The following is a 12,596-nucleotide window of genomic DNA, read 5'->3' on the forward strand; positions in this document are numbered from 1 at the left end:
GTAACTGGATTTACTTATTGCCAGCTCTGAGTCACACTCCAGCTCTGGGCCCCAAGATCTCCATGCACAAAGGAGAGGTTTGACTTCCGCGCTCGACCGGAGCCGGAGGGCAGCGCTCTGGCAGTCCAAGGTTTCTGAGCACTGGGACACTCAAGCCTGCGATGAACTCACCACCACCACCCAACCCCTGCCTCCAGGCCAGAGCCGACTCCAGCTCACCGGGTTCCGCCCCCCATCCGCCCCTAGGCAGCCCACCCAGCACCTCCAGCCCTCCCCTGTCCACGTGCTCTTACAGCCCCGCACCTAGGCCACGCCCTCGAGCTCCACTGGCTCTCTGATTGGACGGATCGAAGGAGGTGTTGCCGGAAGGGGTGAGTCTGATTGGCCGGGCGGGGCCGACGGCGTGCGGCAAACATGGCGGAGCGCGCGAGGAAGCGGCCCTGTGGTCCGGTAGGTGGAGGGATGTGAGAACCCTGCGGCAGGGCGCGGGGTTGGGGTCAAGAGCCAGAGCCGCGTGGGGCCCCATGGTGGGGCTGAGTCGCACCTCTAGCTCCAGGCTCGTCGCGCCTCCGCGGCCGGAGTCCCCGAGCTTGTTGCATGCTTGTGGCCTCAGTTACCACTGTCCCGATGAGCAGCTAAGGTGGGAACCGGGGTTTGAGTCGGACCCGGGACAGCGTCGGTAACTCATTACCTTACCGGGGTCCTTAGTGGCAACTGTGCCCGGGGCTCGGATTCGGGAGGCAGGACCCGGCTCGCCTTCCCGAGCCCTTTCATGGCGTATCTCTTCTGATAACCAGGGCGGCAGTGGGCAGGTCCTGTCCCCCTGAACCTATTTCCTGTTCTCTCCAGTAGGAACTCATTTAACAACTTACTGAATGCTTACTGTGTTCCAGCTGTCGTCTCAGGCTCTGGGGGTACATGTCCCTGCTCTCCTGACTCTCTCTCTCTTGGGCAATATTGTGTGTGTGGGGGGGGGGGAGGTGTCCCTCGTTTCCTCACCACCCTCGTTTAAAGGGGCTTCCCTAGTGGCTGAGACGGTAAAGAATCTGCTTTCCAATGCAGGAGACCCGGGTTCCATCCCTGGGTCAGGAAGATCCCCTGGAGAAGGAAATGGCAACCCACTCCAGTATTCTTGCCTGGAGAATCCCATGGACAGAGGAGCCTGTAGCTTTACAGTCCATGGGGCTGCAAAGAGTTGGGCACGACTGAGCGACTAACCAACAACGACTCATTTAAAGAGAGGGGACAGCTGGCGAGCAGCAAGTGGGAACCGCCCCCCTCAGATGTGACCATTCAGCCTCACTCCTGTATCCCCGACTCCTTCTCCAGGGTGAACATGGCCAAAGGGTGGAGTGGCGGAAGTGGAAGCAACAGAGTAAGTCAGGGACTAGGGGGTGGGGTGGGCCCAATGGGAAGCTAAGTGTCTGTGCTCACCTCCCCCACTCCATCAGTGCACAGCTGAATCTTGGGGAAAAGCCACCAGGTTTGTCCCCTGTAGGTCTCACTAGTACCCAAAATGGGGATGAGGAGGCCAGAAGCTATGGAAGGCTCTTCTGGCTGCTCTCTGGGCAGCATTGGAGTCCCCAGGCTGACCTACTGAGAGGACACCACCTACTGGGCTGTTCCAAGTCTTTCCTACCTCCAAGTCACTCTTCCTCCACCAATTGGGATGTCCTCTTATCCAGAAAAAGAGGAGAAAAAGAAGTGGAAGGATCTCAAGATGACAAAGAAACTGGAGCGACAGCGAGCGCAGGAGGAACAGGCAAAGCGCCAACAGGAGGAAGAGGCAGCTGCCCAGAGCGAGGATCGGGGTGAGCAAGCCGGGTCCTGGGCAGGGCAGAGAATGTCACAGGAGGAAGGGCCCTTAGGGGCCACTGGGCCCAGACATCTTGTCCTGATGGAGAAACAGGCTTGGAAAATGGGAGGGACCCAAAAAGCTGAGCCCTAACCTCCTACTTAGGTGGATTTCAGTTCTCTGGAGTATAAGTGTCATATATCATAACTTCTAGAACCTCATCATTGTAATGGCTGTTTTTACTTTTTTTTTAGCTCCTTTAGCCAGACTTTATTGTTTGAATATTTGCAACTGCTATTCTATATATAAATTTTAATTTCTTACAAAACTCTTTATTCCATATTGCTAGGTCACTTCACTCTCCATTTTATGCCACATTTCCATCCAGATCTATTTCCCCAAATCACAATCTGCCTGATGGTGTGTTGTTTTGTTCAGTTGCTAAGTTGTGTCTGACTCTTTGCGACCCCATGGACTGTAGCCTACAAGGCTCCTCTGTCCATGAGATTTCCCAGGCAAGAATACTGGAGTGGGTTATCACAGTTTTTACTTTTTTTTTTTTTTTAAGTCATCCAGTGTACAAGCTTTAATCAATGTTGCATAGAAATCACTGTAGTAACATGTTCCTGCAAAGTTTACTTCTTCCTTCTAGCGTTCCACATGTGATGTCTTTTCTTATCTGGGTGAAACCGACACAGGAACAAGCCATGGGGTGTCATCTCAGTTGTACTTTCGTCCTGAGCTCTGCCTCTTTCTTTTGTACACCTGCTTGCTCCTCTTGACCTGCTTCCTCTTGATCACCTTTCCCTCCAAGTTCTTCCTGTTCTTGGAGTGGCTGCAGGAGTGGGTGACGGGCCGCGAGGGGCACTGGTGGGAGTGCATGGCGTATCTGAGGCACCTCAGAGGAGGGCTGGGGCCTGGGCTCCGGGCCTGGTGGCCAGCGGGGCTGCGGCGGCTCCTCGGGCGCTGGCTGGAGCTCCGGCTGCGGCTGCGGCTCTGGCAGTGGTCCAGTTTTTACTTTTTTATTGAGCACTTTCTGTGTGCTTTAAGTTTATTTCAAAAATCCCAGCAAACATTGCAGTTAACGTTTCTCCAGCTGTTAAAGTGAAAGTCCAGTCCAACTCTTTGCAACCCCATGGCCTGTAGCCCACCAGGCTTCTCTGTCCATGGGATTCTCCAGACAAGAATACTGGAGTGGGTTGCCATTTCCTTCTCCAGGGGGTCTTCCTGATCCAGGTTTTGAACCTGGGTCTTTTGCATTACAGGCAGATTCTTTACCACCTGAGCCACCAGGGAAGCCCCTAGCTGTTAACACCCACCTATATCTAGGTGAAGAGGTATGTAGATACAATTTTACGGAAGTGAGGCTGCTTAATCCATGCACTTCTGGACCTGGTTTTTCTAATCCCACATTGTGTCCTGATATCCTTCCGTACATTGTGTCCTTCTGTACATCTGCATCTACCCTAACAAATTGTATCTTTCCTCCTCGGTCAGACCCAAAATTCTGGGGTATCAGGGGGCCATGTTTTACTCTGTAAGCCCAGTGGTTGTTAGTGATGATGGTGACAGTAGGGACAGAAGCTGAGCACGTCGACTGTCTCAGACCCCAGGAAAGCCCTTCATCTCATATGGCTCCTTTTGGAAGACTCTGGGAGCAGAAGTGTGGTGGTTTATTCTGAAGTCAGCTGTTCTGCCTTTTGTGTGACCATGGGTCATGTATTCGGAGAAGGCAATGGCACCCCACTCCAGTACTCTTGCCTGGAAAATCCCATGGACAGAGGAGCCTGGTAGGCTGCAGTCCATGAGGTCGCACAGAGTCGGACACGACTAAAGTGACTTAGCAGCAGCAAGCAGCAGGGTCATGTATTTGATCTCTTTAGGCTAAAGGTTCCCCAACTGTTAGTGGGGATCATGGTAGTACCTACTTCCTAGGGTTATTGGTTAAGTTTATACCCATAAAAGGCACTAAGAATTATTATTATTTTTTTTAATTTTGCAGAGGCTGCTCTGCAACATGTAGGATCTTAATTCCCCAACCAGGGATTGAACCCATGCCCCTTGCATTAGAAGCACAGAATTTTAACCACTGGACCACCAGGGATGTCCTGTGAGAATAAATATTAACTCTCATCATTATCCCATTTTGATGCCTGGAGAACTGAGGCAGTAGGGGGCAGAGGATGTGAATATAGGTCAATGCCTCTAACCACTCCCTGCCGTAGCTAGTGGTACGTCCTGTTTATGGGAGCCCTGGAGACCCCCAAGTTCATTTTCTTCCTGGGGAGATTGAGATCTGGAGAGGGAATCTATGCTACTCATCTCAAAACTTCTCCCAGTAAGAAAACTTTCTAACTGTAGGCCCTGGGATTAGAGGGAGGGAGGGGAGAGATGGCTCTGGCTGCTCCAGCTGACCATGAACACCGTTGTCCTGCCCAGGGCGGCACTACACCCTGAGCGTGGCCCTGCCAGGCTCTATTCTGGACAATGCCCAGTCACCAGAGCTTCGCACCTACCTGGCCGGCCAGATCGCCAGAGCCTGCGCCATCTTCTGTGTGGATGAGATTGTGGTGTTCGATGAAGAAGGCCAAGATGCCAAGTGAGGGGCCTCCAGCAGGGTCCCGGCGGGTGTGGGGAGAAGTGGGGGGCTGCCAGGATTGGCTGGGCTGCACTTCTTTCCCTGCCTTCTTGCCTGAGCTGAGAATCCTGTCTGAATGCCCCCACTGTCACCCTGGTGGGTCGAGTTGCAAAGCAGGGGCACTGCTGAGGTTATACTGGGGGTGGGGGAGCTCTCAAAGAGAACCCGGTGGGCTGGACCCCTGTCTTTCTCTCCTAGCACTGTGGAGGGGGAATTCAGGGGAGTCGGCAAGAAGGGGCAGGCGTGCGTGCAGCTGGCCCGGATACTGCAGTACCTGGAGTGTCCACAGTAAGGACAGACCTTCTAGACCGGGGCGGAGGGGCGGTCACGGGGCAGGTTGGGCAGGACATGGCCTCCCTGGGAACTTCCCGAGCTCTGCGTTCCTTCCTAGGTACCTAAGAAAGGCCTTCTTCCCCAAGCATCAGGATCTGCAGTTTGCAGGTAAGGCTGGGGGAGGGGACCTGACCCCCATTTCCCATGGATCATCCTCCAGGCCCTGAGAACTCATGGTCCAGTTGGCAAAGCAAGACCTGTGCCTGACGGCACATAGCAAGTCTGTGGCCGAGCTGGATCCTGGACCGGGGTTCCCAGCCTCACCCCACCCCCTGCCACCCCCGTGTGCCTCTGCACCTCCCAGACTCTTCCTGGCCCCTCTCCAACCGCAGGGCTCCTGAACCCCTTGGACAGCCCTCACCACATGCGCCAGGATGAGGAGTCCGAGTTCCGAGAGGGCGTTGTGGTGGACCGGCCCACCCGGCCAGGCCAGGGCTCCTTTGTCAACTGTGGCATGAAGAAGGTAGGAACTGGAGGGGGCGTCGAGACATGCTTCCCAGACACTCGCTGGGTTTGGAGGGCATGTAGGGGGAGTCCTGGCCCCGGGCCCCTCTGCCTGCCAGGCCCCCACTGATGCAGATTTGAGTTAGAGAAGTGCCTAAAATAGGGCTCAACAGATAGAGCCAGGAGCAAAATTTACTGTGTTTGTTTTTTTTTTAAAAAGCATATCAACAGAAGATAGTCCTTGTGCTAAAAACAAACCAAAACAAAAGCCTGCAAAATCAAGTTCAGAATCTCTGGGGCTGCTCCAGTGTGATGCCGAGCTCTGGATTGGAGCATTCATTTGCCACCTATTAATCTCATGTCTCCTAGAGTCAGAGGCAGAAACATTTGAATGTATGGGGATCCCCTTCCCGCAAAAAGAAGAGACCTGAGAGAACCGGCTGAAAGCAGACCAGGATACCCAGACTCAGATGAAGGGAGAAATACACGTGAAACCCTCCAAGGAGAAAGCCATTCTAAAGTCAGAATTGGGACAGGGACTTCCCTGGTGGTCCCGTGGTAGGACTGAGCTTTCACTGCCGAGGGCGCTGGTTCAGTCCCTGGGCAGGGAACTAAGATCCCAGATCCCACAAGCTGTGTATCGAGGCCAAAATACATACATAACTTGGGACACAACACGGACATCAGGTGTCCTTCATCACAGCTCCCACGTTGTCAGCGTTTACTTCAGGCCAAACCTGTGCAGGGTAACAATAGCTGTTGTTTATGGAATGGCTCCTATTGACAGATGAGGAAACTAAGGCTCAGAGGAGTTAAGTGACCACTTAAGCTCCCCAAAATGTAGGAAACTGGGATTTCATCCCAGAAATACTTCCTACCTTGTGCCAGGCCTGGACTGATCCTTTTCACCTGTATCATGGGGTAGTCATTTTGCAAGAATGGTCTTTTGTGAGCAGGTCTGGCCCCAGGCACTGGGGAATAGGGCACAAAGGGTGACCTGGACCCCTGAGACGCCCCCGTGTCTGGGAGAGCAGTGACCCCTGCTGTCCTGCAGTGGGGGTGGGGCTGGAGCAGCAGATTTTTTCTGGCTTCCTCCTAGGAGGTGAAGATTGACAAGAACTTGGAGCCTGGACTTCGGGTGACGGTGCGGCTCAACCAGAACCAGCTCCCAGGTATCCTAAAGTGTGCCCAGCCCAGCCAGCCTGCGGGCTCGGAGCCACCTCCTTCCACTCCCTTGTCCCCTCACCCCGTCTTCACAGCCTGTCTGCTTCCTCTCCAGAAAGCAAGACCTATCGGGGGAAGGTCGTGTCGTCGCAGGACCCTCGGACCAAAGCTGGTCTCTACTGGGGCTACACAGTCCGCCTGGCCTCCTGCCTCAGTAAGCACAGAGCCTCCTCCTATGAACATCTGTCTTCTTCTCTCTGTCTGGGGGACCTCAGAGAGCCTCAGACTGGGATCCTAATCCTGCTAACATGCTGTGTGTCCTTGGGCAGGTGCCTTTCCCTCTCTGGGCCTCGAGTGCACTGCCTGGGATGCTTTTAAGGACTCCTGAGGCAAAGCATCTTTAATGATGTCTGCCATGGGGCTGGGAATAGGGGAAAGGGGCCAGATGAGTCAAAGGTACGCCACTTGTTTTTGGAGTTCCTTCCTCCCCAGCCTCCGCTGTTTCTCCAAGCTAGCTCAGGGACAGTCTCTGCCCACTCCACCTCTAACTTTCCAGCGGGAGTGCAGGCTGTGGCTCCCTTATCTCCAGCACCATCCCAGTACACACACGCAGCCAAGTGACAGTGGCCTGGGGGGAACAGGGTCCCCAGAGAACTGGCCTCCCCGGCAGGTGCTGTGTTTGCTGAGGCCCCCTTCCAGGACGGCTATGATCTGACCATCGGGACGTCAGAGCGAGGCTCAGATGTGCCCTCCACCCAGCTTCCCAACTTCAGGTGGGTCCAGCCAGGGGGCAGGGCACAGAGCAGGGGACCGGACTGGTGGGGACACAGCTGAACGGACTGGGCCCCTGCTGTGTATGGGAGGGCTGAGAGCCCTGGGGGTGGCATTCAGAGGGCCGTGATGGGCAGTCAGTGATCCCCTCCTATGGGCAGCAGGCACGCTCTTGTGGTGTTTGGGGGCCTCCAGGGGCTGGAAGCTGGAGTGGATGCCGACCCCAACCTGGAGGTGGCTGAACCCAGCGTCCTCTTCGACCTGTACGTCAACACCTGCCCCAACCAGGGCAGCCGCACCATCCGCACAGAGGTGAGCCCACCCGCCTCCCCGACCTCTAGGCCCCACCTCTTCACCACCAGCAGGGCCCAGAGCCCCTTTGTCTGGCCAAGGGGGTTGCAACTCTTTCACTGTCCTTCACCCCGCCTGGGGCTGCCCTGAGCCAGCCTTCTGGGGTGGTCCCCTCACCCCCTCAGCCTCTCTCCACAGCAGGACTACAGCAGGGGTGAGCTGAGAGTGAGCTGGAAGCCAGGAATCCTGGTTGTGGTGCCTGTCCAGCTGCTCCCAGGCTGGCTGACCCAGGACACCCACCACGCCTGCTCCAGGACTGTTTCCTTAGTGGTACGCTCCGTGTCCCACTCCCCGTCTGACTGTGGTGGGCAAGGCAGCCCTCCTCGATGGCACCTCTGTCCCCAGGGGGACAGGATACAACCTTCTCTCAGAGCCTTCCACCTGGGCAGCACGGAACGCTGTGCCTGTGGGCACCTGCTGGGGGAAGGTGCCACTACCTCCACTGGTCTCAACGGTGGTGACCAAACACGTGGACGGCCTCAGTCTCCCTGTCCCCAGGAGCCTGGCCAGGGTCGGGTGCTGTGCGCTTCCAGTCTCAGCCTCCTGGCAGGAACCCCTGCTCCCACACTTCCGAGGGCCCTCCTGCCCATCGCCTCCCCCTCCCCGGCTGACCTTGGGAGGCAGGTATTATGATCAGCCCCATTTTACAGAGGAGGAGACTGAGGAGCAGAGAGATGAGGCCCTTTCCTGGCAGGGCCTGCAGGTGGCCAGTGACAGTAGGACGAAGCTGAACCTGTCTCCCCACCTCCTCACCACCCCCGCCCCGGACCCTGCTGATGGCAGCATACCCCACGGGCCGGGGTCCTGGGCAGCGCCTCCCCACACCCCCCGGACCCTGCTGATGGCAGCATACCCCACGGGCCGGGGTCCTGGGCGGTGCCTTCCCACACCCGTCAGACCCTGCTGATGGCAGCATATCCCACGGGCCAGGGTATCGGGCGGTGGGGCCATAGCCTGTTGCTGTGCTTCTCTTCCAGGAGGCCATCCTCATCTCCCTGGCTGCCCTGCAGCCTGGCCTCACCCAGGCAGGTGCCCGGCCCAGCTGAAGGTTCTGTGGGGCCCAGGATGGCAGAAAAGCAGCAATGAAGCCAGAGGATCCCACGGATTGCCTGGACAGACACACTGGAGACTTGCTTCCAAAAATAAACACTTTTAAGTTGATTCAGTCCCCCAAGCCCACAGTCCAGCTGGGGCTGCCCTTACTTGCTGCCCGCAGTGATGGCCTTCAGGCTGCCCGCCCGTGCCAGGATGTTTGGCACAAACAGCAGTCCCGAGGCCCGCTCAATGCTCTCGATGGGCACCAGGAAGCGCTCCAGCGGGATCGCCTCATCCACCGGTGCATTGGGCATCACATAGGAGCGGAGTTCGATCTGCCCGCCTGCGGCCTCCAGGATCAGAACCTTGAAGAAGTGGGTGGGCACCGCCACGTGGTTCTTGCCAATGACTTGGTACTTCACGTAGGACTTCCCATCAGCCTCTGTCCTGTGAGCAGACCCAGCCACATGGCCTTTCAGGACTCCCAGGGGGCTTGTTCAGACCCAAGGCCACCACCTCCAGGCAGCCTTCCCTGATTGGACCTCCAGTTTGTGTCACCTGCAGGACCACCCTCTCAGCGTCAGGCTTCTCTGCCCGGCTTGGCTTGCCCAGGAGATTGGGAGCCCCGGCAGGGTAGAGACTCATTCCTCCCCTGTTTTCCTCATGCCCGACACTGTGTTCAGGGAGAGTGGGTGGTGGCAATAAATGCTGCAGAAAGAATCGTGCCTTCATTCACATCCTCCTTGTGGACACTTGACTACTGTCTGTCTCTCCCTGTGGAGGGTGGGGCTGTGATAGCAGAATGCCCAGCACCAGCACACGGCCTGGGGCAGAGCAGGTGCCCAGAACACTGGACAGGTGACTCTGGCTAAGTCTCCGAGGAGTCCATTCCATTTCAGCAGGCCAGAGGAGGCACTGGCTAATTAAAGTGTATCAGTGCCTCGGTAAGCCTGTGCTGAGTCCTTACTACGGTGACATCCACTATCCCACTGTCCCTTAAACAACTATGTTGTAGATAACCGGTATTATCCCCATTTTACAGGAGAGGATGTTGAGGTCATTTGCCCAGGGCACCCAGAGACTAGGGCTTCGCTGGTGGCTCAGTGGTAAAGAACTCGCCTGCCAATGCAAGAGAATGTGGGTTCGATCCCTTGGTTGGGGAGATCCCCTGGAGAAGGGAATGGCAATTTCCCAGCATTCTTGCTTGGGAAATCCCATGGACAGAGGAGCCTGGCGGGCTACCAGGCTTCTCTGTCCATGAGATCACAAAAGAGTCGGACACAACTGAGCGACTAAACATCAAACCCAGAGACTAGGTGATGGCCTGGGTTCCGACCCCAGCAGAGCCGGCTGCTGGCCACAGTCCCGTGCCTCACTTATCCCAGGCCTCAGCAGAAAAATCACCCAGTGAGCCCAGGGGAGCTCAGTCCCGCCCATCTGGGAGGCTGCATGAGCTGCAGAGGGACAAGAGTGAAGGCTCAGGGTCAGGAAGACAGTTCAAAGCTGGCTCCAGGGGAAGGAAGCCCCCAGCAGAGGAGACTGAAGGTGAGAACCCCGTGCAATGGTTTCTATCTGGGCAGAACATGAGTTAGGTGGATGTGACAGTGATGACATAGAGGAACAAGGGCAGATTCAGGGCCTGGCACACACGGGCAGAGATGTGGGTACCCCAGAGGTCTCTGTAGAGTAGAATCGGGGGCTCAAGGAATGGACAGACTTGCCCAGAAACCAGATGAATGGGGACCTGGCAGTGTTGACACAGCCTGGGGGGGGCCTGGTTGGGATGACTGGAGGTGCTGTTGTCCCCAGGTCCCCCCAGCTCTAGCCTTACCTGGGCAGGAAGAGTGGCCCCGTGCAGACGTAGACATTTTGGTAGGTGCGGGTCAGGCTGCGGCTGTACTTTTCCAGGTTGTTCCAGGCGTTCTGGTTGAGGTGGGGCACCTGGCAGGAGAGGTGGGCTTCAGTGAGACTGACTGGGACACTTGCAGTCAGAGGGCTGCCCCAGGCCTAGGGGCAGGCACTAGCACAGAGCCAGAAGTTTCCAGCAGCGGGGTGGGAGTGAAGACAAGCATGCAGAGGAAAGTGAGGTTCATGGAAGGAGAGTCACTTAGCCCAGACAGAGCTCACAAGGGTGCTAGCTGTCCTTGACCTAGAGTGGGAGAACTAGCATCCCAGGACTCCAAGCTGTTTCTCAGCCCCAAAGAGCCGTATGAAGGGGCAAACCTCCCAGAGAGAAACAGGTTTGCTCCTGCCCCAGGAGCTCATGGGAAGACTATCTCTTTCAACCATCTCTCCCTTCCTTCTAAAGTCTGAACTGCAGAGCCCAGCAGGGAAGGTCAGAAATCTGACTCCACCACCTGAGCTCTCAGGTTCTTGGCACAGTGTCCAGTCAAATGGGTGGGGGTCTCTGCTCCTGGGGGAGCACCAGTCAGGTCAGAGGCTGGGACCTCACAAGTCTCACTCAGAGCCCCACCATCCATCTCCACGTGGGTGTCAGGCCCTGGTGGGAACAGCGCTAAGAGGAAGGACGGCTAGTCCAGGGTGCACAGTGACTGCTCCTAACAGACACTGTGGGCACCTATCTATCCTTTTACTCTGGGAAGGCAGGCAGGGTAGGACAATGGAAAAAGCTCAGGGTCCCCTAGACAGACTGCCTAGGTCTCCTCCCGCAGTGTGACCCTGGGTCGGTCACTGTCTCGCTGAGACTTTCCTCATTATAGCTCTTATTTACTAAATGCTTGCCAAGAACCAGGAAGCGTGCCCGGTACTTTTATGGATGTGGACAGTTATCTTCAGTTCCTCGGTGCAAGAGGTAGGTGAATAACGTTTCATCCTGATTTCAGGGAGGCGCTCGGGGGCCCTCGGGTTAAGATCAGAGCGCAGTGGGTATTCAGCGCCCCACCGCTCCATCCCTCCCGCCGGCGGCGCGCGGTGCGTTTGGCCAGGCCCCTGACCTAGAGGGCGTACATTCTGCAACTCTCCCATTCTGCAAAGGGGAAAATCGAGGCTCAGAGGCGAGCGCTGGCCTCGCTTTCCGCCGCCGGGGTCGGGGGAGGGGGTGGTGGCGGGGGTGGGGTGGGGGGCGCAGGCGCTACCTGGGGAGCGACGTTGCTGAGGTAGAAGGTGTCGTCCATTGCCTTCTGGCTCCAGCGGTGGTTGGCGGCGGCGGCGAGGTGGCCGCGATCGAAGCCGCTGCCGCGGTAGTCGGCGTTGGTGGCGCGGTGGTACGCGTGCACCGAGTCGTCCTCGTGGAAGTCGCAGGAGCGGCGGTCGCCGTCGCCGCGGAGCCCCTCGGGCCGCAGCTGCTCGACCACCCAGAGCGCACCGCGGGTGCGCGGGTCGTAACACAGCACGTACGATGCGCGGCTCTTGAGCTGCGCCACCCCGGGCAGCCCGTACTTTGCCAACTCGCCCGGGCCGCCACCCGCGGGAGCCCCGGGCACCGCGGGAAGACCCGCCGCCGCCGCCACTGGCAGCACCGGCAGCCGGCTCAGCAGCCCCGGTGTCGCTCGCGCGTCCGCCCACTGCCGCCGCCAGCCCTCGGCAGCTGCACCCAGCCCTGCGCCCAGGGCCAGAGTCAAGCCAGCCCGAAGCAACTGCATGGCCGCGGATGGTGGCGGGGCGCGGAGGGAGGGCCGGCCCGCGGTGCTGAAGGGACGCCGCGACCTCAGGCGTCAGACCCGGAGGCTCTTAAAGGGGCCGCACAGGCCTGCGGGGGCCCACCGCGGGGATGCAGCGGAGCGGAGGCGTGAGACGGCGGAACGTCGGTCCCTTCCACTGACGAACGCTCCGAGGTACTGTCCAGTCCAACAGCTGGGGGTCTGTGCCCACCTAACTGGACGACCGGACGCCCTTTCTTTGCCCCTTTAGGACGCAGAGTTGCGGGAAGGGGGCGTGACATCACCACCACGGCTCATAATTGGCCGTCTCAGAACCGGCTCCGCCCCGTTTCGGCTCCCTCGATCTCCACGGAGGTTCCCTCCCACTCCCCAACTAAGATCCCTAAAAAAAAAAAGTTCTTACCTTCCAATTTACAGGACTGAAACTGGGAAAACAAATCAGGAA

General features: G+C 57.5%; 2 protein-coding genes across 2 annotated transcripts; one reads left to right on the forward strand and one right to left on the reverse strand.

The window, feature by feature from the left end:
* Positions 1-350: 350 nt before the first annotated feature.
* SPOUT1 (SPOUT domain containing methyltransferase 1) lies at positions 351-9,251 on the forward strand. The gene is made up of 12 exons (XM_043916680.1): positions 351-450; positions 1,330-1,375; positions 1,686-1,811; positions 4,235-4,394; positions 4,632-4,721; positions 4,825-4,874; positions 5,099-5,229; positions 6,310-6,382; positions 6,490-6,588; positions 7,045-7,147; positions 7,310-7,457; positions 8,474-9,251. The coding sequence occupies exons 1-12, from the start codon at positions 415-417 to the stop codon at positions 8,540-8,542; spliced, it is 1,131 nt and encodes a 376-aa protein (XP_043772615.1). The 5' UTR covers positions 351-414; the 3' UTR covers positions 8,543-9,251.
* Positions 8,631-12,470, reverse strand: ENDOG (endonuclease G). Its single transcript, XM_043916684.1, has 3 exons — positions 11,627-12,470; positions 10,363-10,472; positions 8,631-8,978 (listed from the first exon to the last, which is right to left on the reverse strand). The coding sequence occupies exons 1-3, from the start codon at positions 12,131-12,133 to the stop codon at positions 8,696-8,698; spliced, it is 900 nt and encodes a 299-aa protein (XP_043772619.1). The 5' UTR covers positions 12,134-12,470; the 3' UTR covers positions 8,631-8,695.
* Positions 12,471-12,596: the final 126 nt, after the last annotated feature.

This window comes from Cervus elaphus, chromosome 11, assembly GCF_910594005.1.
Source record: "Cervus elaphus chromosome 11, mCerEla1.1, whole genome shotgun sequence".
Classification (NCBI taxonomy): domain Eukaryota; kingdom Metazoa; phylum Chordata; class Mammalia; order Artiodactyla; family Cervidae; genus Cervus; species Cervus elaphus.

Excerpts from the sequence above, each read along its gene's own strand:
- SPOUT1 (XM_043916680.1), top strand. The coding sequence starts at position 415 with ATGGCGGAGCGCGCGAGGAAGCGGCCCTGTGGTCCG. Across the intron at positions 4,875-5,098 it reads TCAGGATCTGCAGTTTGCAG|GGCTCCTGAACCCCTTGGAC; the intron begins GTAAGGCTGGGG and ends CTCCAACCGCAG. Across the intron at positions 5,230-6,309 it reads TCAACTGTGGCATGAAGAAG|GAGGTGAAGATTGACAAGAA; the intron begins GTAGGAACTGGA and ends GCTTCCTCCTAG.
- ENDOG (XM_043916684.1), bottom strand. The coding sequence starts at position 12,133 with ATGCAGTTGCTTCGGGCTGGCTTGACTCTGGCCCTGGGCGCAGGGCTG. Across the intron at positions 10,473-11,626 it reads TCAGCAACGTCGCTCCCCAG|GTGCCCCACCTCAACCAGAA; the intron begins GTAGCGCCTGCG and ends CTCTCCTGCCAG. Across the intron at positions 8,979-10,362 it reads GGGCCACTCTTCCTGCCCAG|GACAGAGGCTGATGGGAAGT; the intron begins GTAAGGCTAGAG and ends GTCTGCTCACAG.